Source organism: Canis lupus, chromosome 3, assembly GCF_003254725.2.
Source record: "Canis lupus dingo isolate Sandy chromosome 3, ASM325472v2, whole genome shotgun sequence".
Taxonomy (NCBI): domain Eukaryota; kingdom Metazoa; phylum Chordata; class Mammalia; order Carnivora; family Canidae; genus Canis; species Canis lupus.
In genome coordinates this window covers 54,637,351-54,664,139 of record NC_064245.1, presented here as the reverse complement: position 1 = coordinate 54,664,139, position 26,789 = coordinate 54,637,351, and the positions used below count along the sequence as shown (strand labels likewise).

The 26,789-nt window shown below is 47.2% G+C and overlaps 2 protein-coding genes across 5 annotated transcripts in view; one reads left to right on the top strand and one right to left on the bottom strand.

The window, feature by feature from the left end:
• WHAMM (WASP homolog associated with actin, golgi membranes and microtubules) overlaps nucleotides 1-26,789 on the bottom strand; it is a 68,826-nt gene that overhangs the window by 33,199 nt on the left and 8,838 nt on the right. The window lies entirely within an intron of this gene.
• Nucleotides 1-26,789, top strand: part of FSD2 (fibronectin type III and SPRY domain containing 2) — a 42,204-nt gene that overhangs the window by 10,946 nt on the left and 4,469 nt on the right. For both annotated transcript variants that reach the window (XM_025438354.3, XM_025438353.3), the window contains exons 2-11: nucleotides 6,166-6,828; nucleotides 6,954-7,049; nucleotides 8,335-8,565; nucleotides 9,782-9,804; nucleotides 11,013-11,134; nucleotides 14,140-14,295; nucleotides 16,436-16,570; nucleotides 17,308-17,458; nucleotides 19,570-19,703; nucleotides 22,036-22,168. In XM_025438354.3, the coding sequence (XP_025294139.1) occupies nucleotides 6,223-6,828; nucleotides 6,954-7,049; nucleotides 8,335-8,565; nucleotides 9,782-9,804; nucleotides 11,013-11,134; nucleotides 14,140-14,295; nucleotides 16,436-16,570; nucleotides 17,308-17,458; nucleotides 19,570-19,703; nucleotides 22,036-22,168 (1,787 nt within the window). In that variant the 5' untranslated portion in view covers nucleotides 6,166-6,222. The remainder of the gene's footprint in view (nucleotides 1-6,165; nucleotides 6,829-6,953; nucleotides 7,050-8,334; nucleotides 8,566-9,781; nucleotides 9,805-11,012; nucleotides 11,135-14,139; nucleotides 14,296-16,435; nucleotides 16,571-17,307; nucleotides 17,459-19,569; nucleotides 19,704-22,035; nucleotides 22,169-26,789) is intronic.

The window sequence follows — 26,789 nt, the reverse complement described above, 5'->3', positions numbered from 1 at the left end:
TTGAGAGCCTGCCTTTGGCTTAGGTTATGATCCTGGGGTCCTGTGATGGAGTCCTGCATTGGGGTCCTGCAGGGAGCCTGCTTCTCCCTCTGCCTATGTCTCTGCCTCTCTCTGTGTCTCTCATGAATAAATAAATAAAACCTTTAAAAAATAAAAAGTACAAATAGTGTCAAAAGATACACTTTCTGGCATGCTATAAATGTTTACATTTCCAAATAAAACTGTTTTTATAACTCTTGAATTTACTTAATGGACTCTTAAATACTATTGTAGTTTGATACCCTTCATCAGGTATGCTTAAAAAAATGCAGCATAAACTCTTATGGAATGCCTGTGATGTGAGCATAACTCTTATGTGAGCCTGTGGCTCAGTTGGCTAAGCATCTGACTCTGGGTTTTGGCTCAGGTCATGATCTCAGGGTCGTGAGATCGAGCCCCACATTAGGCTCCACGTTTAGCATGGAGTCTATTTAGGATTCTCTAGAATGTACCTCTCCCTCTGCCCCTTTTGCTTATTCTCTCTCTCTCTCTCTCTCTTTCGCAAATAAATATATAAAGCTTCAAAAAAAAAAAAAACCTCTTTTATAACATTAGAAAGTTTACCTTGTTCTTTTTTTCTCCTCGAGCTTGTGTTTACATATAACTTCTCCAAAGAGTTTTATCCTAATGTATTTTTTCTGTACTTATAAAGTCTTATTGATCATCTAGGAGAAATCTCAACAACAACAACAACAACAAAAAACACATATATGCATGCAATTTAAATTTTTTTACTTTCCTGGAACTATAAGTCTCTAAATGATAATTTATCAATACAATTTATAGTCACATGTGAGCAAAATAACATGCATTACTAATTTTGACAATTATTAAACAAAAGTGAAATGGAAATGCATCTCTTGAGCTGGATGGGGCTTAAAAAAAAAAAAAAGTTCGGAATGCCTGGTGGCTCAGCAGTTAAGTGTCTACCTTTGGCTCAGGGCATGATTCTGGGGTCCCAGGATAAAGTCCCACTTCGGGCTCCCTGCAGGGAGCACAATTGGTTGAGCATCTGGCTCTTGGTTTAAGCTCAGGTAGTGATCTCAGGATCATGAGATTGAGCCCCATGTCAGGCCCCATGCTCAGCTTGGAGTCTGCTTAAGACTCCTTCTCCTTCTCCCTCTGCCCCCTCCTCTGCCTCTCTCTCTCTAAAGTAAATAAATGAATTTTTTAAAAACATAATTAATATGCACTAAATAACAGGGCACCAAAATACATGAAGCAAAAGGTGACAAAAATGGAGAAAGAGACAACTCAACAAAATCAGTTGGAGACCTCAGCACTCTACTTTTGATAACAGAACAACTAAAAAGAGGATCAACAAGGAAATAGAGGACTCAAATAATACTGTAAACCAGCTGGACTTCAGACAACACTCTACCCAACAGCAGTAGAATACACACACTTCTCAAAGCATATAGAATGCATTCCCCAGAATAAATCAAATGCTAAAACAAATCTTCATAAATTTAACAAGGTAGAAATAATACAAAAATATGTTCTCTGACCATAATGGGATGCTATTAGAAATCAGTAACAGAAATTTGAGAAGTCATAAATATGTGGAAATTAAAAATACATTCCTAAATAACCAGTGTTTCAAAGAAGAAAGCAGAGGGGAAATTAGAAAATAGTTCAAGATGAATAAAAATAAAGATAAAACATATGAAAAGTTTGTGTTTTTTTTGCCACAGTATCAGAATGTAGCAAAAGTCATGCTTAAAGGGTAATTTACAGCTATAAATGCCTGTATTTAAAAAGATATTAAATCAGCAACCTAACCTGCCACTTTAAGACTCTGAAAAAAGAACAGCAAACTGAACAAAGCAAGAAGGAAGGAAATACTAAAGATTACAATGGAAATTAATGAAGAAGGGAATAGAAAAACAATAGAGAAAATCCAAGAAAGCCAAAAACTGCTTGCTTCCTAAAGAGATCAGCAAAACTGACAAGCTTTTACTGGCCAAGAGAAAAATAGAGAAGACTCACAGCACTAGAATCAGAAATGAAAGAAGGGACATTATTATCAACCTTACAGAAATAAAAATAATTTAAAAGAATACTATGAACAATTGTATTCCAAAAATTAGGTAAGTTAAATGAAATGGACAAATTCTTGGAAGAATCCAAACTATCAAAATGATTCAAGAAGAAATTGACAATGTGGATGGGCCTATAATAAATAAAGAGACTGAATTAATGATAAGGAAAAAAAGGGACGCCTGGGTGGTTCAGGGGTTGAGCATCTGCCTTTAGTTCAGGGCATGATCCTGGAATCCTGGGATCAAGTCCCGCATCAGGCTCCTTGCAGGGAGCCTGCTTCTCCCTCTGTGTGTGTCTCTGCCTCTCTCTGTGTGTCTTTCATTAATAAATAAATAAATAAATAAATAAATAAATACTTTAAAAAATAATAATAAGGAAAAAAAACTCAAAATGAAAGCCCAGATAACTTCACTGGTGAATTACCAAACTTGTAAAGAGGAATTAATGCCAGTCCTTCAGAAGTTCTTTATATATATATATATATATATATATATATATATATATATATATATACCAAGTTCTTCCAAAATATAGAAGAGAAGGAATATTTCCCAACTTATTCTATGAGGCTACATCTTCCTGACACCAAAACCAGACAAAGACATTACAAGAAAAGAAAGTTACAGGCTAATATTTCTTAGGAATATGAATGCAGAATTCCTTTAAAAATGTCAACAAACTGAATCCAGTAATATATATATATATATATATAAATTAAACACTATGTCTAAGTGCAATTTATCCCAAGAATGTAAGGTTGGCTTGACCTCAGAGTTGGCAGTGAGTTCTTAGATATGACACCAAAAGCACAAGTAACAAAAGAAAAAATAAAATAGGCTTCCTCAAAAGTAAAAACTTTTGTGCTTCAAAGGACACCATCAATAAAGATGAGAGTGCCTGGCTGGCTTCGTTGGTAGAGTGTGCGACTCTTGGTCTAGGGATTGTGAGTTTGAGTCCCACGTTGAGTGTAGAGCCTACTTTAAAAATGTTTTTTAATTTATAAAAAGCAATGAAATAGACAGTCTACAAGATGGGAGAAAATATTTGCAAATTATGTATCTGATAATGGACTAGTCTCTAGAATATGTAAAGAAATCTTACAAATAACCCCGTTAAAAATAGGCAGACTATTGAATTGACATTTCTCAAAAAAAAGATATACAAATGGCCAACAAATGTGTGAAAAAATACCTGCCATCAGTATTCATCAGGGAGATGCAAATCAAAACCACAATGACATACTATTTCACACCCTCCAAGATGGCTATAATAAAAAAAAATCAGATAATAACAAGTGTTGACAGGGGTGTGGTGAAATCAGAGCCTTCATACACTGCTAGTAGGAATGTAAAATGGCACAGCCACTTTGGAAAACAGCTGGGTAGTTCCTCAGAAAATTAAATGTAGAGTTACCCTGTGACCCAGCAACCCCACTCCTAGGTATATACCCAAGAGAGATGAAAAAGATGAAAACATATACACACACAAAACTTGTACATAAACATTTTAGCAGCATTACTTATAGTAGTAGTCAAAAAGTGAAAACAATCGAAATGGAAAGGGAAACATGCAGGGGTGCCTGGATGGTGCTGTCAGTTGAGCATCCAACTCTTAGTTTGGGCTCAGGTCGTGATCTCAGGGTCGTAAGATAGAGCCCTGCATTGTGCTCCACACTCAGTGGGGAATCTGCTTAAGTTTTTATCTCCCTCTGCCTCTTCCTGCCTCTCTCTCTCTCTCTCTCTCTCTCAAATAAATACATCTTTAAAAAAAGGAAAAAGGAAATGTGTAAATAGGCTGATGAATGGATAAAAAAATATGATATACCCATACAAGGGAATATTATCTCGCTCTAAAAAAGGAAAGAAGTACTGACCCGCACTATAACATGGATGAATCTTGAAAACATGCTATGAAAGAAGCCAATCACAAAAGACAGTATATTATATGATCCCATTTATGATTCCATTATATGAATCCAGTATATTGTATGATCCCATTTATAAATCAATAGAGACAGAAAGTAGATTACCAGTTGCTTAGGGCTGGTAGAAATGGAGGAATGTGGGTGGTGGTAGCTAAAGAGTGCAGAATTTCTTTGTGATGGAATGAAAATGGTCTAAAATGTTCTGTGGCAATTGTTGCTTGTTTTCGTAAATATACTAAAAATCACTGAATTATACACTTCTGACAGGAGAATTGTATGGTATGTGAATTCAGTATCAGTAACAAATATTATCAGAGGTAATCTAACATAATAGCAATTATGTGCCAAGAAGAAAGCAGGGACTTTGGAATCCAACAGACTGTATAATCCAGGTCCTCCAAGAACCAAGCACCAAACAGGATCAGATACACAAGGATTTTATTAGGTGAAACTCTTATCTGAGATAAAATGGGGAGGAAGATAGGAAAGGCTGAGAGTGCTCTCAGACCATGGTGCAAGTCTGACCCCAAGTGAGGGAGGGTAGGATGGTTTGGAGGAGCCACTCCAGTCTGCCTTGCACCCTAAGAAAGATTCGGCAAGGCTGTCAAGGAGCCCTCCAGTCAAAATCTGCTGTCAGAGGAGTTTTGGGTCAAACAGAAATGGATCTGCCTTAGAATCCCTGCTACACTCTGTCATTGGATGGAAATGCCTATGGGAAGTGTGTCCTCCATGCAATGTGATGATGGATTTCAGAGCACACCTGAACACCTGGTCACCGAAGCTCCTGTAGTTGGGACATCTGTCAGGCACAGTATCGTGGCCACCACACAGACTAAGGTTCAAATATCAGTTCAACAAATTATTGACCATATGACCTTGCTCCAGATACCCTGTGTGAGCCACAGTTTTATCAGCTGCAAAATGGAGATAATAGCAGTGCCTACCACACAGGGTATGCCTCTAAACTGCCGACCATAGAGAAAGCACACAGTAAGTGCTCCATGAGTAATAGCTGCTACTAATGTTGTATTTACTACTTCTACCATTTATTATTTCTTTCTAGATTTGTATACCTCCATTAAGTAGTAAACATCATAGTCTCTATATAATGAATATTGTTTATTTTACTTAATATCATACTGTACATCTTTGCCAAGTTATCATTTGCTCTCCCTAATATTTTAAAGTCTGCATTATATCCTATAGAGTATGGATATCCTAGTTTACTTAACTATTCTCCTAATCACTGGGGCTTTACAATTTAATTTTTTTGCTGTCATAATAATTTTTGTGGGCACCTGGGTGCTCAGTTTGTTGAATGTCCAACTCTTGATTTTGGCTCAGGTCATGCTCTCAGGGTCATGAGATCCAGGCCTGCATGGGGCTCTGCACTGGGCATGGAGCCTAATTAAGATTATCTCTCTCCCTCTCCCCACTCTAAAAAATTTGTGATAGATATTTTTATATAGAAACGTTTTTTCTCCTGTATTGAATATTTCCCTTCAGGGTACTCATGAAGATTACTAACTTAAAGAGGGTGAACATTTTTAAGGCTCCTGATCTGTGTTGTCCCATTTGCTCTCCAGAAAGTTGGGGCTAGTATACATTCCAAACTGCAGCATGTGAGCATACTCACTTTGCTGTACCCTACCCAGTCTTGGGTAACATTCTTATATTTTTAAATATTTGCTCACTGGAAAGGCTAAATGGCATCTTACTTATTTGTTCTCTATTACTCATAAGGATAGACCATTTCCCAAATGTTTTTGCACAAGTGATTATTTTGTGAGTTGTCCTTGCACACTAACTTATTGAGATCTTATTTTTTTTCTATCAATTTATACTATTTGTTTAGTAATAACTGCCCAAGTCACTTTGCTTTATTTGGCCTCTGTTTATTTGTTTTAATGAAGAGGAAACTATTGAAATTTCTTTGGTAATATCTGGTCCTCTTTAAGCTTAGAAAGTCCCTCCTTCCTGGAGAAAGTAAACCTCTCTTTGTAGATGGTTCAAAGTAAAACCGTAGCTGAGCTGCCTTTTTAAATTAAAAAAGTTTAGAAAACATTTTTTTTAATTGTGAATGAGCGAGACCAATCTAATGACCATGTACTGGGATGGCCTTCTCATGAATGGGGTTGCTCACTCTTTCTGTGTCCTAGACCCCAGGACGCCCAGTGGGAGCTGCGGGGCAGGAACTCTGCAGGTGCAGAGGCGCCATGGACGGGGAGGCTGCAGGGGCACCCGAACTGCGCCCAGCCCGGGCACCCCAGGACTTCCACTTCTACCCCATGGATCTGTATGACCCCGAAGACCGGCTGCACCTCTTCCCGGAAGAACACTTGCAGACAGGGAGAGAAGTGCAGGCCGAGATGACCGGCGAGCCCAAGGGGGCAGCCCCGAGAGACCTGGAGGAGGACGTGGAAGAGCTTGTCCATTTATACGCACTTGGAGACGGCAGCGAGTGGGACGCGGAGCTCGTGGACGGAAGCTCGCCCCATCTGGAGGTTTGGGAGCAGCGGCCGCGCATGGCCGGGGCGCACAGGGACTGGAGTCTGGGTGCAGAGGCCGAGGCCGGGGACCGGGGCTGCGCGGGTTGGGGTGCACCTGCCCCCAGCCGGGACCTGCGAGAAGCCTACAGGTACTCGCATGGCCGGGCCAGCGAGGAGTACGAGTGCTATGTGATCCCTGAGGAGGAGGACGAGGATGAAGCCGCCTTGGTCTTCTGCGTCACTTGCAAAGCTCCGGTGAGGGCATTGGAGGTTTCTGATGAGCACAGAGAGCACGAGGTGACCCCACTCAGCAAGGCCCTGGAAAGCGCCAAGGTAAATAAATGTTCTGTCTGTAGCACATATATATCTCAGGTAGGCAAGCAGAGAATGAATGGAAATGCCTTCTACAGAAGAGAGAATAGAACACTAATGTCTCCTTGCTAACCTCTGTTTGCTAGGATGAAATTCACAAAAACATGTTCAAATTGGAAAAGCAGATCATCGAGATGGAGAATTTTGCAAATCACTTGGAAGAGGTTTTCATCACTGTGGAGGTAAGAGCAGGTGATGGACCCATCAGTCACACGCTGGCTTCCGCAGGTGGTGGAGTCTGTAGCTGTTGTCAGGTGTGGGTTAGAGACTGCCTCCCTACTGCCCTAGTAGGGGACCTTAGGAGGATCTATCTTCTGGAACCAGGTACCTGTCCACATTCTCTCCTGAACTGGAAGCTTCTCTGTCTTTCTAGCCTCAGCCCTACTGCCAGGTGGGGCTCTTGCACGGCCCAGGCTTGACAGGGCCCTGCAAGGCAGCCATCCTTCCTTGTTCCTTTCCCCAGCTGTTCTCTGTATCTTATCAGATTAATACACATTTGTGCCTGTCACCAAACATGTCACAGCCCTGGGTCAGCCTCTGAGACATGTAGTACCACTGTGATGCCAGCACTCAGCCTCACCATCCAGATAAAGTGCCCCAGGACAGAGAATTGGGAGACTTTCTACCTCCCTTCTCTTCATGCAAGTGCTCCGCTTCTATTAATCTGCAGGAGCATCTCATATGAATTAGCTGAGCCCAGGCCCCTTTCCTGTGAAGCTGGACCTTCTTCACCACCAGTCTTAAGAGGGAGGAGAACTATGGCACAAATCCCTTCTGCAGGGTACAGGGAAGGAACAAGCGAAGGTAGTGGTAGGAATAAGTGTGCCTGGACAGAACTCCCTATACTCCCACTGGCAGTGCATCTCAGATCAAAGTCAATCACCCTCAGGGAAGACTCTGAGTCTTCTCGTTTACACCGACACCAGTGCCATTCTGAGCTAATCTTGTGCACATAGAAGAGGCTCAGCAAATACTCCCTGAATCCTAAGGGCTTCTTCTTTGGAAATGTCTCTGTTATCTGGTGAGGGTGACATCGGTCAGAACCTGCAGAGCTCTCTTGACTTTCCAACCTAAGTAAGAGGATCAGTAGTTGATGGGCTTTAATTAATATTACACATCTGCTGTGCCCCAGGATTAAGTACTGTCACAAGTCTCCCCCTGTCATCCTGCACTCCCATCCATTAGGCAGTGCCATCTGGCCACAACCCTTCCTCCCCTGGGTGAGGGTTGCAAAATGCTGCCAGGAGAGAAAGCAGTGCTTCTCATTGAGATTATCCCAGGGGTTCTAGCTGCAGACTCCTCTTCCTAGCTCCTGCTGTGCACACCCCCGGCATCCTGGCAGAAGAAGCTAAGACCAGGGAGGTGACTAAGATATCTCTGGGTGGATACGTTTTCATGCCCCAAATGGTTCTGTTGCCAACACACCACATTTCACCAAGCTGATGGCTGAGGTCAACTATCTTGCAGGAGAACTTCGGAAGACAGGAACAAAACTTTGAGTCACATTACAACGAGATCTTAGAAACACTCGCTCAAAAATATGAAGAAAAAATACAAGCTCTAGGGGAGAAAAAGAAAGCAAAGTTGGAAACCTTGTATGGACAGCTGGTCAGCTGTGGGGAAAACCTCGACACCTGCAAGGAACTCATGGAAAACATAGAGGAGATGTGCCATGAGGAGAAGGTTGACTTCATCAAGGTCAGTCATGAGGTGACATGAGGTCAGGAACCCAAGTCACAGTATGGCTAGGACAGGTTAGAGCAGCCCGTCTCTGCCTGGAGACCTTGCAGTTGACTGCTGTGGGCAGCATCCATCTGATTGCTGGATGTTCATGATGGCAAGGTGGTCTCCCGTGTCCCTGCGCAGCTTTGCCACGAGAGGCTGAGCCGACTGGGACATGACTGACCCCTCCCCTGCACCATTACTGAAGCCTCCAGGGAGCTCAGCCCCTCTGTACTAGAGATCTGTCTCCTCACCCAGGAATTGAGCAACATCAGCACTCAAGAGTTTTCTTGTCCACCCTAGGTGGCCTCTCAGAGCCTGGCGGCGGGGGGTGGTGGTGTGTGTGTCCAGGCTAAAAAGGCACCTCTGACTCTCCAGTTATAAGGGCACCAATTTGAAATTTTTATAAACTCAAACATGCCACCCTCAAAGTCCATTTCTTAATTTCTTTGAAATCCAGTTAGATCTGACCTCAAGGCCCCAGGCTGCTGGGCTGTGGGAATTTTAATCTCAGTCAGAGGTGGGGTCCCCTTTCTTCACAAGGACCCACAGGAATATGGGACAGTTGTGGTGTCCGGGATGTGAGGGAGGGGCCTTCAGCCACCAGAGCTCCCCCAGTTGCCAAATATGGCCTGCACTCTGCCCCTGCCCACAGTGGTGCCTCAGAACCCAGCAGCACTTCCTTCCTGCCATGCCTGGGACAAGGGACCCACAACAGAAGCTGAAAAGCAAGTGGGGAGGTACCATTAGAGCCCCCAACATGCAGACCTTTTGAACCACTGGCCCCACAATATCACTGTATCTCAGAGACATAATCCCGAATGTGTAGAAAGCGATATGAGCAAAAACGTTCTCACTGGTATTGGAAATGATGAGACCTTAGAAACAGCCAAAATGTCCGTTAACAGAGGAATGGTTCAATAAACAATGGAGTTCCCTTTCAATGGATGGTTACTCAGTCTTTCAAACTGATTGTGTGAAACAGCACCTGTAGTGGGAGCGCTCACGCAGCTCATGGGGAGGAGCTGGGAGAGGAGTATGGAGCCAGTGCTCGGCTTGGCACAATGATCTTGCTAGAGTGGGGGCTATGGCTGCTCAGTTTTAAGATGTGTTTTTATCATTATATACTTTGAAAAGGAAATTCATTTCCAAAATTGGTTTAATATTTTCTCCTTTTCCTCCTCCTTTTTAGGACGCCGTGGCCATGGCTGACAGGTAATACTTTTGTCCTGAAATATATATATATATATATTTTTTTTAAAGATTTATTTATTCATGATAGACACAGAGAGAGGGGGGCGGGCAGAGACACTGGAGGGAGAAGCAGGCTCCATGCCAGGAACCCGACGCGGGACCCGATCCCGGGACTCCAGGATCGCGCCCTGGGCCAAAGGCAGGCACCAAACCACCGAGCCACCCAGGGATCCCCCTTGAAATATATTTTCTTATACTGTTTGTTCTCCTCTAGTCTTCCAAATAGATTTGGTTCCACTTGGGTATATGATCCCAGTTTCAGCTTTTGTGTCTGCCCAGAAGATCTGATAGCACTGGCTTTGGAGGGATGATGGGGGTCACAAGGACCCGCTAGTACCAAATCTCAAGATCCCAGGGCTAGAAGCAAGAGGCCCAGCCAGCAAGCCCGAGGTCAGGTCTCCTCCATGAGCCCCTCCTTTCACCAGGAGGAGCCAGGATCCAGTGTCTCCAGCACCCACCCCCAAGCTGTGCCAAGATCCAGACTATGTACCACAGAAAATACACACATTGTAGAATCAGACAGGAGTTCAAATCCTGCTACCCCGATGTCCCTGGGCTAGTCCAGCCAGTCTAAAATCCACCTTCCTTATCTGCAGACAGGATAGTTTTATGGGAATTAAAGGAGGCAGTGTCTGTAAAGCAATGCTGAAACTTGATAATATAAGGATTAAGAGAACTGGGTAAAGACACACCTGGTTTCAAATTCTGCCCCTGCGACTTACAAACCCCATGACTGCCAAGAGGCAAGAAAATTCAGAGAACCCGTCCACTGTCAGCAGGTGGAGTACCCTTGGCCCCATGGAGAAGAAACCCCAGAGTCTGTACATCATGGGGCCTAGGGTGGCCTGGGGGTGGGAGCCTCCAGGTCAGCACCCAAAAGGTCTTCCAGGGGGCACAGATGTGGAACTCTTAGGTGCGTGCCCCCCAAAATGACCCCACCTTTTCCCCTCCCATCAAATGCAGAAACCAATCCACCCCATCCCCACTGGAGACCCCCTGGGTCAGTCACCAAAGCAGATGGCAGAAGGCAGCCAGCGGCATGTTCAAATAAAGAAAGAAAAATTCAGCAAAGAGGCCCTTCGCACCTATTACCAGTCATCCAGCTCCTTAGACATACCCCCAGGAGTACACCCCTTTGTTCTTATCAGTGTGTCTTTTTATACCAACAGACTTGGAAAATTCTTGAATACAGAAACAGATGTGGAAATCTCTGCACAGCCCGACTTTGAAGATCAGACCTTGGACTTCTCTGACGTAGAGCAGCTGATGGGCTCCATTAACACCATCCCAGGTGCACGTTTACCCTGTGTGTGCACCTCACAGAAAGTTCAAGTTCCCTGAGCTTTGATAGTTAAAAACATCATAAAGATTTAAGAGCAAAGTTTTTTTTTTTCATTCAAATTTCATGTCTTTATGGCTTGTACGAGTGAGAATAGAGGCTGACCTCCCTCTGGGGTAAGTACCCACCTCACTTCCAGGGAGTCAACCAACATTTGGCCCCAGGCAGCCTTGAAATACTTTTTGTTTATAGGCTGCCCAGATTCATAAACACCTGTTCTGCCTGAGTCACTCCAAGTGAGCAGCCTGAAGTTTATTTACTTAAATAGCACAGCAGCTAGGAAGTGAGCTTTGGGATCCTGTGGAGCTGGTGAGAATCCCAGGCCTGCCACTTCATAGCTGTGTGACTCTGGACAACTTACCTAACTTCTCTGAGTCTTGATTTCCTTGCCTGCAAAATGAACATAATAATGCCTCCTGGGATATGGTAAGAATTACATGAGGTAATACATGTATGGCATGTCACATGGTACCAGAAAGCTCCTAAAAATATCATTGTGATTATTTATTTCTAAGAATAATCCTGTATTCAGGGTTTTGGTTTTCTTTTTCTTTTTTTTTTCTTGGCTGCACACCTCTTTCTCACCAACACCCAATTACATCGTAAAAATATTGTGTATATCATTTAGATTTTTCCTTTGCACAGGTTTTTAAAATTTTTTATTTTTTTTTAATTTAAAAAAAATTTTTTTATTTATTCATGAGAAACTCACGGAGAGAGGTGGAGACACAGGCAGAGGGAGAAGCAGGCTCCATGCAGGGAGCCTGATGTGGGACTCGATCCCGGGTCTCCAGGATCACGCCTGGGCCAAAGGCAGGTGCTAAACCATTGAGCCACCCAGGGATCCCCTGCACAAGTTTTTTAAAATAAAAAGGGAATTCTTCTGTTTTGCAACCTTATTTTATCAAAACAATTATGATTAATATTTTCTTGTACTGATCTATAACATCATTTTAATATATACATTAATTTGTTTACTTAATCCTCAACTGGATGGGATACTGGACATCCATTCTTAGACTCATGGTTCAAGGGATGATTTCTTTTTCTTCCTCTAAGTAATTTATACATATAAATAAAATTTAAGTTCAATTTGCCAACATACAGTGTAACACCAGTGCTCATCTCATCATGTGCCCTCCTTAATATGCATCACCCAGCTACCCCATCCCCCCACCCACCTTTCCTTCTGCAACCCTTTGTTTCCCAGAGTTAGGAGTCTCTCATGGTTTGTCTTCCTCTCTAATTTTTTTCCACTCAGTTTCCCTCCTTTCCCTTATGGTCCCTTCACTATTTCTTATATTCCACATATGAGTGAAACCATATTATAATTGTTTTCTCTGATTGATTTCACTCAGCATAACACCCTCCAGTTCCATCCATGTCAAAGTAAATGATAGGTATTCATCCTTTCTAATGGCTGAGTAATAGTCCATTGTATCTATATACCACATCTTTATCCATTCATCTGTCGAAGGACATCATGGCTCCTCTCACAGTTTGGCTATTGTGGACATTGCTGCTATGAACATTGGGGTGCAGGTGTCCCTTTGTTTCACTACATCTGTATCTTTGGGGCAAATACCCAGTAGTGCAATTGCTGGGTCATAGGATAGTTCTATTTTTAACTTCTTGAGGAACTTCCATCCTGTTTTCCAGAGTGGTTGTACCAGCTGGCATTCCCACCAACAATCCAAGAGAGTTCCCCTTTCTCCACATCCTCACCAACATTTGTTGTTTCCTGTCTTGTTAATTTTACCCATTCTCACCGGGGTAAAGTGGTATCTCATTGTGGTTTTGATTTGTGTTTTTCAAGGGGTAATTTCACTGAGCTATGATGAGCTTTCCCATCCTAGGGATGGTGCTGCCCAAATAATCAGGCCCAAACATTTGGAAGGAAAGGCAGTATCACCCATGTCAGAGTTTGAAAAACATTGACACTTCTCTTCACCCCCAAGTCCAGGTTCCATGCAGACTACCACCCTCCCGCCTGCATTCGGAGCCTCCTTTGTGGAGTACCTACCCCAGGGCCACCCCTCTTCTTACTGAAGCTCCTGATGTTCTTGCTGCGGGGCCATTCCTTGCAGGGTATAGAAGGACACATGCTGTGTATCCCGGACTTTGTCATTTGGGGATACGGGTTCTTCCTCCTCCTCCTCTCCTTTGTCACGTTAGGACCTTCCAGCCCCTGACCAGGGAAGAAAGGCTGAGCAGTGGCTAAGTAAACTCTTTTGAGTTTGGTCATGCTCTTACCTGGACTGAGCAATGTCAGAATTGGAAGCTAAGGTGGTCGTACAAAGGCTGGGTTGGAGGGAAGAATCATGGAGGGAAACAAGCAGTGCTTCCTACATATGTGTCAGTCTGGAGAGTGGGAAGACAGAAGTATCAACCTCCAGAGAACAAAAGAATCAACGCAGTTGCTGGAGTCTGATGATAATGGTTCCCAAAAGCACAATTTCACCCAACCCAGTCTTCTCTCATTATAACAAAGACATGGCTGTTGGATGGGTCCCCCAAGGAAAACAGAGCTTCCCTGTTGAAGGCTTCTCGGACTCCTTGGTTCACTTCAGGGCTGCAGATAGCACTGCTGTGGTCCTGGCTGTCTTCCATCTTTGGATGATGTAGAAGGGGCCAAAGGACCCATACCTAGGGCAGGTCTGGCAAACCACAATACAGCCCAAGCTGGAGGGGATTTGTCACCAACCCCTTCTCCCCAAGCTTGCGTGGATTTGTCAGAGCAAGAATGGACATGCTGGTTGTTGCTTGCAGACTCAAGGTTGAGGGGTTTGGCTTTCCTGACCTTGTCCAATCTGGGCTGCTGCTTCCACTTCCAAAGCCTGTAGGTGTGTGTGTCGGGGGGGGGGGGGTGCAATAGTCCTATGACAGGGGTCACGCCCATCCCACACCTCTACAAGGCTTCTCACTTGTGTTTGTCTTTCTCTATTGTCTTCATCTAGCTCCTTCTGCTCCAGTGATAAACCCACAGACCCCTAACTCAGCCACGGGATCCTCTGTCCGTGTGTGCTGGAGCTTATACTCTGATGACACCGTGGAGAGCTATCAGCTGTCCTATCGGCCAATGCAGGACAGCTTACCTGGGAAGGACCCAGAAGGTGAGGCTCTGCTAAGAACACACTAGTGCTCTGGAATGGCTGAGGGCCCTCAGAGGTTAGGGCCCTGCCTTCCTAGCACTCAGAAGGGCGGAGGTGGGATGCATCTGCGCATCCAGCTCCTTGGAGCTGTCATGATCCAGGAGCTACTCAGAGGACAGGATGCAGGCAGGTGAGCGTGACAGAAAGGGTGAGAAAGGCAAATTGGGGCCTGGCTGGGAGAGTCACAAGGCCAGGCTAAGGTGTCTGGAGTGTAGATAGAGCTGTCAGGTCAGAGTTGCCCTTGGGATGAAGTCCTGGATGCCCTGGATGCCCTGTGTGCACGAAGGGTGGGGACGCCTCTCCTGGAGGAGGCCCAATTGGGCTGTCTGGGTTCCAGTGGGCCTAGCATGTGAGGGGAGGGGAGGCTGGCTCTTCTCAGAGCAACCCTGTGCTGGTAGAAACTGGAGGGGTAGCATGGAGACCCCCATGAAGGGTGAGGGGGCCTCTGCAGCCTGGAAGGGCCACTGCTGCTCAGATTCACATTCCCAGGTTGAGCAACCTCCTGGGAATGGACCCTCACCTCCCAGTGGGCAGCCCATCCTCCTCCCCGGGAAATGGAGCTGGCTGGTGTGGGGCTAGGCCCGGGGTAGTTGCCTCCCTCCACCCCACATAACAGATAAGCCATGTGTCTGTTGAGAAGAGAGGCCCAGACAGTGGAGGAGCCCTAGTTGAGTGCCTGAAGGAATTCCAGGACCAAGGCTAGCCTGGCAAGACCTGTCCCGTGGCAATGGAGGCAGAGTGAGATTGGTGGCAGGGCCTTAGGGATTTCCACTTTATGAATACAGAGACTGAGACCCCGGAGAGAAGCAAGCTGTCCATGGGGACACATGGGTGATAGCAGAACCAGGACAAGAATCAAGTCTGCAGGCTCCCTGTAGAGAGGTTTTTTTTTTTTTTTAAGATTTTATTTATTTATTCATGATAGGCAGAGAGAGAGAGAGAGAGAGAGAGGCAGAGGGAGAAGCAGGCTTCATGCCAGGAGCCCAACGCGGGACTCAATCCTGGGACTCCAGGATCGCGCCCTGGGCCAAAGGCAGGCGCCAAACCGCTGAGCCACCCAGGGATCCCCCCTGTACAGAGCTTTGCTCGCTGTACCAGGCCAGGCAGGTGAAGGGGTCAAAGTGCTGAAAGTGAGGACTGTTTTTCTGCCCAGGATGTAGGAAGGAACGGGAATTCTTAACGAAAGTAAGTCTAACTGATGCTGAGTGAGGTCGGGATAAGGTGAACAGATGGTGAGGGTGGTCTGAACAAAGACTAAAGTTAGGGTATAGTGGGGAAAGAGGAAGACTTGGAACAGGAGATCAGAGACCAAGAAGCCAGACCTGACTGAGCCCAACTCTTGTCGTGAATTGACCCTGCTGGCACTCTATGAAGATACACAGAGGAAGCCAGGATATTTGGGCTGTGTCATGACCATCTGTGAAGACCTTTTTAATGGACCACTTTGCAATAAAAGAACTGTTATCAGAGGGTGGATTAATGACATATCACTGCCTTCCAAGAATCTGGGGAGGTTTGGAGGTATAGCAGTTAGAACACCTTAGCCCACTCTACTGTATGCATCTATATATAACTTATTGCTTAACATGACAAACATAAACTGTTTCTTATAATTCTGTGAGTTGGCTGTCCATTCTTCTGGTCTGGGCTTGAGTAGGGCTGGATGGTCTAGGATAGCCTCACTTACAAATCTGGGGACTTGGCTGGGATGGATGAGATGACCTGGATGTCTGGGGCCCTCTGTCCACCTGGTCTCATTGTCCAGAAGGCTGGCTTGGGCCTGTTCACATGGAAATGGATGTGTTCTCAGCAGCAAGAAGACAAGCGCCTGCTCACGGGCATTCCCCAAGCCTCTGCTAGCATCCTGTTTGCTGCTGTCCCATCGGCTACAGCAAGTCACATGGCTGAGCCCATCAAGGGAGGGCAGGAAAAAATGAACCTCTTGAAAGAGTAGGGAGTCAAACTGCAGTGGAGTGCACGTGTAGGGGTGGGAGGAATCTGTGGCCAATTTTGTAATCTACTACAGGGAGATTCAGCACAACTCATTTGGAGCTATTGGCCTATTTTTAGGGTTGAATCATGTCCCTTTTTTTTCCCCCAGAGTTTACAATGACTGTCAAAGAAACATATTGCTCAGTGACAAATCTTATGCCAAATACCCAGTATGAATTTTGGGTCACAGCTCAGAACAGGACTGGCCCCAGCCCTGCCAGCGAGTGTGTGGTGTACATGACAGGTAATTGGGGTCACTTGTTTCTGGAGCAGGACCTTCATTCCAGGGGGACACAGGAGTCACAGCTTTCTAGATGTGGCAAGACCCTTGATCTTATTTGGCAGGGCAGGAATAGCTGTATATTTTCTTTCATGCAATACATGCAATCTGTATTCCGAGGATGGAAGGGACATTCGCTCAGAGTTGGTCTCAAAATATCAAAAAAGCCCTGCTCCTAATCGCAGGGCCATAGAACCCTTTAGCCACCTTCTGCTCCAGGAACATGGGAAGGGGATTCTCTGTGTCTTTGTCCATTTGGGCGGCCGTAACAGAACACCACAGACAGAGTGGCTTATAACTGACACATGTTTATTTCTCTCAGTTGTGGAGGCTGGAAGGTCCAAGATCAAGGTGTTGGCATATTCAGTGTCTGATGAGAAGCCTTCCTGGTTTGGAGATGGTGGGCTGTGTTCCAGCTGTGTCCTCACACAGCAGAAAGGGGCCACAGAGCTCTTTCATTCTCTTTTATAAAAGACGTCCTCCCTCTCCTCTCCCAGAGATCCCACACACCATAATGTGGGGAAGTAGGTTTTCAGCACATGAATTTGGCGGGAGGAGGGAGGGGGGCACAGAGCCTCTGTCTGTTGCACCTGCTTTGCTTTTTCTTGCACTGAATCTCTTCTGTGCAAGGACAGTGGCCATGCTGTGTGGCCCCGCGCCGGACACATGGCTGTCTTCCTCTCCCTTTGTCCTGTACCTAGCGCCTTCCCCGCCCATCATAAAAAGCAAAGAGATACAGAGCTGCGAGGAGGCAGCGCTGATTTGCTGGGAGTCCGGAAACCTGAATCCCGTGGACTCTTACACAGTGGAACTGACCCAGGCAGAAACGCCTGAACCCTCAGGTGTAACCGAGTGAGTCACGGGGGGATGTTTGCTGGGAGCAAGAGGCCTTGACACCTCATATGGTGACCCAGCTCAGGCAATGCATGGGGCCTAGAGTAGAGGTCGGTGGTTGGAGTTTGGGGCACATGGGAACCTTAATTTGGGGCTGCTTCGATTTCATGAGAAGTTGCTGGAATGTTATTACTGAAGGCACATGTCAGGTAAATAAATGGTTTAAGTGTCGGGTTGGCTTTCTCAGCCCAACAACGATTTACAGTTCATTATTCCTAAAAGTATTGTGGGTGTAGGTGGTGCTGTGTCCTGTGCTGGGGTCCCCCACAGAGCTGGCCATCAAGCGGGGGCAAATAGAAAAACAAGAAAACAAGCAAGCGTATGGGGGTGCTGGAGAAACCGAAAGAACCACCAGGCTGGAATTTACAGGAGAGGGAGAGCATCCTGAGGCAAAACGAGAGGTTAGAGTTCAGCGTACAAAGAACCTCATGTCTATGGAGGAAGGCCGTCGGAAGGCTCATATCGCCCCAGGCTGGTGGAGCTGAACGTGTTCACAGGCGGATGAGGGCTGGACTCAGCACGCACAGGGTGCCCGCAGATCCCACAAGCATGCAGCTGTGTGCAGTGGGGGACAAATGGACGCACCTCTGGTTCACCACTGGGCAGTCCTGGAGTTTGTGGAAAGGGAATGAACCATCCAGGTAGCCCAGGACCAGCCACCACCACCAGGGCTCTGGAGAGAGGGAGGAGGCAGGGTTGGTGTCAACTGCTAGGAAGGACGGATTCTTCTATGCTGAATGTAGGCTTGGAGCCTGGCCATCTATCCGGAGCACCCTCTGTTCCTGGTAGAATCCATGCATCCACAGCCACATCAGGGTTACTTCCAGAGATACTCAGGAATGAGGCGGAAGTGGCCCAACAGCTCTGGCCACCTGAATGATCCGGATTTTCTTTGCAATCTGTGCTGATACTTTAGGAGCACCTGACACCTGGGACCAGCCCATAATGATGGGGGTCACCAGAAGGCTGGTCGGTGACTGAGGTGACCTGGGGTGGTCCCTGTTCTCTAGTACAAACCTAAGCATCTTGAAGAAAAGACAAAATCCCTTCCTAGGCTAGGCCTTTCCTGCATCTGGAGCTCATCTTGTACCAGCTTCTCTTCCCTCTCTGGGTCCAGCCACACTGTCCTATTTTAGTTCTCCTACTTCCCGTGCTCCTTCCTGCCACGTGCTGTGTGACTCCATGTAGGACACTCCTGTCCCCATTTCATCCTAGTTACTTCCAAGTCATTCTCCAGGTCTCAGCTCAGAAGTCACCTCTCCAGCATCATGCACCCTGTGGTATGCCATCACCATGTCACGGTTACCACCTTACATTTTCTCCAGTGATGGCTTGAGGGGTGCCTCTCTACCCATCCAGACTGTAGCTCTGCAAGGGCAAGACTACATTCAGTTTTCCCCAGAGCCTCCCTCTATGGTGCCTGGAGCCTAAGGTGTCTGGTTAATATTAATTGGATGAAGTGTGAAAGTGCCCCTCTGGCCTGGAGCTGCAGCCTTCAGGATGACCTGGATACCCAGGCCTCAGGGTGAGGGTGTTGAATTCGTGAACAGGCATCACCCCAAAGTCTTCTCTCTCCCCCTGGGCTGAAATGGGTTTAACAATTGCAGGAATAGTCAGTGGCAATTAGGGGTGTGTATTGTGTGTTGTAGAATTTAAATACATCGGGTTGTTCCCAGGGGGCTTCTGTCTGTTTATAAACACAGACTGAGGCCTGGTCGGGGCCCAGAGCTGGGCTTCGGGAGGTGGTCCTCAGCCCCTGCCCGCAGGGGGGTTCTGACCCATCAGACAGCTGGGGGCACGCCGCATCCCCCCTCTTGCCTGCCTCCACAGACACGGCATCAGAGGCCAAGCGTGGCTCGAGGTGCCTGGGACACCAGAGTCAGGAACCCGGAGGCAAAAGAGACCAAACACAAGGAGTGACAAAGAACAAGGAAAGTGGGAGGAAACACTCCTGGCTGTGCTGCTGTTGGTGGGAGGACAGGGGTGTGAGGCTGGGTTTACACTCTCAGCTTGGAAACTGGCCGCCAGGCCCCACCGTTCAGTAACTGCGGCCCTGCCTTTTTGCCCAGGTCAGTTGTGGGCATCCCCACTTGCGAGTCCCTGGTGCAGTTGCATCCCAGGCAGAGCTACACGGTCTACGTGCGAGCCCTCAACATGGGGGGGCCCAGTGCAAGGAGCGACCCCGTGACGATCTACACCACTGGTACGTGCCCAGGCCGCACGCTCCCTAGGACCTAAGGGAGCCACTCTGTGGGAGGCCAGTGCTGCATGACTTGGCTGGAAAATGTGGCAAGTCAGGCCAGGAAGGGAGTCAGGGGATAGAGGCCCCGTGGTCCCACTCTATAGACGGGAGTACTCAGGCCCAACTCAGAGCAGTTTGGTGGCAAAGCAAACGTTAGCACTCAGGGGTTTTCTCCATGTCCTCAGGTAGACTAGAGGCTTGTCAGCCAGATCTGGGGGGTCCAGACACCTCACAGCTCACTCAGGCCACATACTACCCTTGGGATGGCGTCTTTATTCCCAGCAAGAGCTGCTGGCCTTGGCTTGTCTCCTGTTCTTGCTTTCAGCCCAAGAATCTCCCACCCACCACAGGCCCAGCTTGGACCTGGCTGCTCAGCCTCTCCCTACACCCTGTCTGGCCCTGATGGGTGCCCACACCCCCCAAGCCCCAGCCACTTCCCCTTCTTACTTGCCGTACTCCTGTCATGTGACTATCATGTGTCCTGTCCAGATCCTAAATGAGCAGTGACATCACCAGCAACATTCCATACCTCCGCTTTCCTGGCAGTGCTTAGCTGTGGGTTCTGAGCTCTGTCATGGTGCACTGGAGCCCAGTGGCTCTCCCCACACAGCACAGAGCCAGTCCAGCTCAGCCGGCTGACTGGGTGGCCGGCAGGTAGGAAGCAGAAGCAGGGAGCTAGGTCTGGGCTCTGAGGATGACATACTCTTGACTGGGATCGTTCCCTAAGGAACATTGTGTCATTTGTCCTCATTTCCAATGCTAGGAGGAAAGGTGTGTGATTAATTCCCACGGTGTTTCTTCCACGCAGATGGGAAAAACAAGCTGAGTGGCCACCAAAGGCCCCAGAGCTGGTGCAGGCTAGTGCTGGGATTAGGACTCCGGTTTTTCTGTTCTGTTGGCCCGGGGCCTGCCTTTACTTGGCTGGCCCTTCTCATTTTCTGTGCTGACCTAGTGTTTTGAAATGTCAAATTCTGGCTGTTTCAGTAAAAGAGAACAGAGCAAAAGGTACAGACAGTTCTTGATTACTCAGTCATCTCTGAATTAGTTTGTTCATATAATTCTTTTTAAGAGTGTATTTATGGAAGAAGGGGTGCCTGAGCGGCTCAGTCAGCTTAGCATCAAACTTTTCACCTCAGCTTAGGTCTTGAGCTCAGGGTCGTGAGGTCAAGCTCCGCATTGGGCTTTTATTTATTTTTTAAAGATTTTATTTATTTATTCATGAGAGAGAGAGAGAGAGAGGGAGAGACACAGGCAGAGGGAGAAGCAGGCTCCATGCGGGGAGCCCAATGCAGGACTCATTTCTAGGACCCCAGCATCACGGCCTGAGCCTCCACATTAGTCTCCCTGCTCGTGGAGAGCCTGCTTCTCCCTCTCCCTCTGCCTCTGTCCCTGCTCATGCTGTCTTTCTCAAACAAATAAAAAAATCTTTTTTTTTTTTTTTTTATGCTCCTCTGTTAGAACTAGCACACCAGGAGCAAGGACCATGTGCTGCATCAGCTGGGGACAGTGGGGGTGGGGAAGACCTGGCCTGCCCCTTGCTGGAGAGTGCAGACAGTAAATGAAATTTCCAGTAGCAGCTAACTGTGAAAATAATTGTGAACAGCTTGATGGTGATGCCCAAACTCAGGTTTGAAATGAAGAGGAGTGACAGGATAGGAACTTGAGAAAAACAGAACTTGGTTAAGACACAGGAGTGTAGAATGAGTCACTGTGCTCTTATATGATGGATTTTTTACAAAATAATTTGTTAATCTATTCCGTACCACTTTGTGGCGAGCTTTGTTTCAACTGTGATTTGGGGAGGTCTCTCCCCCACAGCCTTAAGTGAAATGTTGAATTTTACTTCCTTTTGTCCAACTGATCATTAAGAATCCCAATTCCTATTTCCCCTGGCAGGTGGATTAGAGGCTCCTGTCTGCCTGCAGGCGTTTACAGCCTCCTGGTTAAGAACAAAGTCTCCGGAATCAGAGGGCCTAGGGATTCAAATTTGAGTTCTGTCATTTGCCTGTTCTTTTTAACAACCTGGTGCCTCGGTGTTTTCCTCTAGAAGTGCAAATGTAACAGCTGTTTCTAAGGGTAATTGTGAGGATTGAATGAGCTAAGACTTGCAGATCGCTAGCTGGGAGCAAGGCACAGGGACACCCCCCACCCCCGTGGGGGAGTAGCTGCCCCACTCATTAGTAACGGGGGGGGGGGGGCGGGCGGCGGGACCCCACAAGCCCAGGCTTCCCAGAGGAGCTGGCAGCAGTGATGGAGTGATGGGCTGGGTCTGCATGTGTTTCCGCCTTCGCAGGCAGCTGCTTTCACCTGAATGAGCACACCTGCCATCCCTGGCTGACCATCTCTGAAGACGGGTTGACTGTTGTGCGAAGCGAAAGGAAAACCCTCGCAAAGGAGCCGCTCCCTAGTAACACCCGGTTTACCAGGTACTTTGTTTGAGAAAGACAGCATGAGCAGGGACAGGGGCAGAGAGAGAGAGAGAGAGAGAGAGAGAGAGAAGCAGGCTCTCCACTGAGCAGGGAGATGGATGTGGAGCTCGATCCCAGGACTCTGGGATCATGACCTGGGCTGAAGGCAGCCGTTTAACTGATTGAGTCACCCAGGTGCCCTGAATTTTTGAATATCTAGCAATTTTTGCTGATTCATGCTCATTTAAGGCTTTTATAAATACATTCCACTGGAATGTTCTGTGAACCTCCCTAATCCTTGCTGTAGTTCAGGGAAACATAGATTAGGACAGATGCCGCCTTGAAGATGGAAAGAGGCCCCAGAAATGGACATGGGGCGAGGGGTCTGGTGGGGAAGGGAGGCTGGGGAGGTGGAGAGCAAGGGTCTGGCTGGTGTGAGCTGAAGACACGTGGGCCTCTGAGGTTGGGTCCTGGGTGACTAAGCGGGGCGAGTCTGACCATGAAGCGGTGATGAGAGTCACACCGACAGGCAGCGGGAGAGCCAAGCAAGGAGGTAGGTCTCCCAGGGCTTGGCCCGCGCTCCCTCTCCTACACTGTGAAACCTTATTTTAAAATTCCTGATGAAGGGACACCTGGGTGGCTCAGTGGCTGAGCATCTGCCTTCAGCTCAGGTCATGATCCTAGGGTCCTGGGATCTAGTCCCACATCAGGCTCTCCGCAGGGAGCCTGCTTCTCCCTCTGCCTCTGTGTGTGTGTGTGTGTGTGTGTGTGTGTGTGTGTGTGTGTCATGAATAAATAAAATCATTAAAAAAATAAAACTCCTGATGAAAACCCAGGATGGAATCTGAGCTAGCATTGGTGGAAGAGACAGGGATTGTGCTAGTGCATGACCTGAGGGAGGGGTGGTCCTGCAAAGATGTGCGCCATCTGTCCAGATCTGTAGCTGTTTTCAGACCTTAGTGCCCAGTTCATGCTGAAACCATTTACTTATGCCTTCATTCTTTCTGAATACTAAAAGCAGACTTAAGTTAAGGGGCAAACATACATTACTGAAATAGAAAAGTCAAAGCAGTGGAAGAACACAGATAGGTTAAGTTCAAGAGCTAATTCCATTTCCAGGATTACACAATGAACGTGGCTCTCAGCCTCCCCAGAGTCAGGAAGAGAAGGTCCTGGTGGGTTGGATTTAGAGTCAGGAGTATCTTCCAAGGATGAAATGGGGCTCCCCTATGGGGGTCACAAAGGCCACTGATGCAAACTGTATCCAGCCTCCCTGCCCGGGTCCTAGACTATCCTGGGACTGGGGTTTTTACTGTGTGTGTATGTTAAGTACCTACTGTATGTAAGTGTTCGTGTGCCGTAACACAACCGCATGGGGTATAGTGAAAGCAACTTTATCCCTTCTCGCCTCTGCCCATTCAGCCCAGGGTTGGGGGGCATGGAGAGATGGAGAGGGATAAGAAGTGATAAAGGTCTTACCTGTATATAAAATAAAGATTATATATATAAATATTTTATTTATTTATTCATAAGAGACACAGAGAGAGGAAGAGACATAGGCAGAGGGAGAGGCAGGCTCCCTGTGGGGAACCCGATCCCAGGACCCCGGGATCATGATCTGAGTCACAGGCAGACATTCAACCGCTGGGTCACTCCAGTACCCCTTACCTGTGTTTAAAGAAAAAATTCAACTGAGCAGATTTTAAAGATATTCTTGGCTTTATTCACTGATTTATGAACTGGCCATCATCCAGTCTAGCAGGCGGAAAGGATCTCTAAGGAGCCGTCCAAAATGGAAGACCTTCATGGGCCGAGTGAGCAGGAACAAGGAAGTTATAAGTAGGCAAACAAGTGGGTGGTTGTGGCAGCTTCATTTCCTTCAGGGACAGCAGCGCCTATCAGGTATATCCTCACCAGTGCTCCTCAGGTGATGACTGGTGGTTTAAGATTCCATATCTGAGAGAGCTGAACTATAACTGAGTTGTCTCCGTTTGGTGACATGGGGCTTAGCGTAATGGACTCCATTTTGGGCTTGTTGTCCTGTTTTTAACCTGCTTGGTACCTGGCTGGTCCCAGGGTGGTATGTGTCTCACGCAGTCCCCTCCCCGTCGAGGCCCCTCACAACCCCTCAACTTCAGCACCCAGTGCTATAGCTCTAGTTCTACCAAGGTCTCCTGGGACCTCACAGGAAACTCTCTGGCAGGATCCTCTTGAGAACAATATAGAGACAGGTGTCCTCAGGGGGTTCCATTCACACCTGGTCCCCTGAAAACACACACCTTTGACCAGGCCACTGCTCCTTCACTGTGTGTGAACCATAGGAAAGCTCTCTGTGCAGACAGAGCCTCAAGCATCCTCAGCTCCAGCCCTTTTGGTGTTGCACTAAAAGTTGCAAAACAGTTTTTGGCTGCCGAGTCCTACATACGTGGTCTAGCACCTCACCTTGAAATATGGGAGAGCTCACCATCTATTGTTCTGTTCTTGGCTTTTTGGGGTCCAGTAAAGCAGAGTTAGTCCCATTTCAGTATCTTTTTACCGATGTATCTGTTGCCCTGTGAAACACCATGCTGTGTGCTGGGGACAAAGAGAAAAGGATGCTGTCCCTGCCCACCTGACTCAGACTGGCAAGCGGGGGAGACACATGTCAAAGACACACGTATGGAAGATAAGGTAGAAGTATGGACAGGGCATTGTAGGAGTCCCAAGGAGGAAGGCTTCCTGCAGGGGGAAGGACAAATGGTAGTCCTCCAGGCCAACGAGGCAGATCCAGTGTCTTACACCAACGACAGAAGCCAGAGAGACCGTCTGTATGGAGCATGATGAGCAGTTGAGTGTGTCAATGGTGTAGGGTCCATAATGAGAAGAGGTGGAAGATGAGGCAGGAAAGATGGAAACAAGTTTGGACCTTACCCTTCAGGTTGGGGAGAATTCAAGTAGGGGAAGTGACAGGATCAGATTTTTATTTGAAAAGGATCACACTGCGTGGTGAAGTGTGAACTGGGGATGTAGGGGAGAGTGGGTGGGGCACAGAGGACAAGGAGACCAGAGGGGAGGCTGCGGCAGCCCTGACAAAATCAGTAACAGGGTAGATGAGCCGAGCCAATGGACTCAGTAGATCCTTAGTGCATAAAACCAGCAAGGAGAGTGGCCAACTGGTTAAGGGAGGAGCAGGGGAGGGATGGGTCCAGGATTGTAATTTATGGAGTGCTTATCAAGTGACAGACTCGTTTCAAGTGCTTTCCACAATAGCCTCTGAGGTCCAAACCACGATCACTCCGGTTTACATAAGAAAATTAAGGCAGAGAGAAGTAAAGGAATGTGCCCAAGGATGTGCCCACACTGCCAGATAAGGGTTGGGGTCAGAATTAAACTAGAAGCTAAACTTGTAACACTGCATTATTCCTCTCCTAGTTTGCTGCCTGGGGGTTACTGGGTGGATAATGAGTCTATTAACCAAAATGGAGAAAACAAGTGGGGTAAATAACCCACGTGTTTGTGGTCAGTGGGAGGGGTAGGAATGGAGAAGTCCCGTTTGGGAAATTCTGAAAGAGACAGCAGGGAGTGGAGATGTGGGTCTGGAGCTTGAGGTAGAGACGCTTCGTTTTACAGAGGAGTTCCTTCACTTGCAGCCTCCTTCCCACAGCTTTGCTTGGCCTTCAGAACTTGGGGTCTGAGTACATGAGGGTGATCTGGTTGCAACATGTCACCCTACAGATTGCCAGGGTTGGTGCAGCTGAGCTGGCTGATGAGGCAGGAGTCCCCTTGCTCCTCTGCTGCTCCCCTGTGCGAGCCTCCCAAAGCTGCAGGCTGGGTCGAAGAGGACCTTCCCTGATAGAGGATGTAGGAGTCAAGGTCAAGGTCACCCTGTCAAGGGTGTAGGAGTAGCTGTACTCACCTTCGAGAACCCCCTCCCCCCAAACTCTCAAGGTCCTTTTGCAGGAGAATGTATGTAGTCAAGCTTCCAAGACTCCAGGCACATCCAAATGAGGCACTGCATGTCTGCAGTCTGCCTTTCTTTAAATAAGAGCTTGAGGTTTGAGTAGACATCATGTATTAATGACAGCTAAACAAATCTGCCATGGGATTTGGGGAGCCAGAGTTTGGCTAATGTAGGAGTCTCCTGCCGGAGGTGGAATATTTTGGAGATACTGATGTGGTCCAACTACCAACAAGAACCTTTCTCTAAAGAATGTTGTATTGTTGTAAAACAAAACAGAACTCTGACCTTTGTAAACCTAATTGTTCCTGGTAGCATCATTTGTGAGGAATTTGCCATTTGCTCCATTTGGGTCTGCCCCTGTGATGTGAATCCCTGTATTATGCTTGAAGCTGCCTGGAAGATATACATCACCTCACTGCCCCCCATGCTAGTGTCCTAGCACCAGCAGTGCTGACTAGGTCCTGAACTTCAAGCACGTGGTTCCCTGGACTATACGGAGTTCCTTGAGGTTTCAATCCCTTCCCCCACCCCTTTTTAAGGATTTTATTTATTTGAGAGAGAGCACGAGTGCACATATGGTCGGGGGTGGGAGGCAGAGGGAGGAGAAGCACTCTGTGCTGAGCAGGGAGCCTGATGCAGGACTCAGTCCCAAGACCCGGAGATGATGACCTGAGCTGAAGGCAGATGCTTAAGTGACTG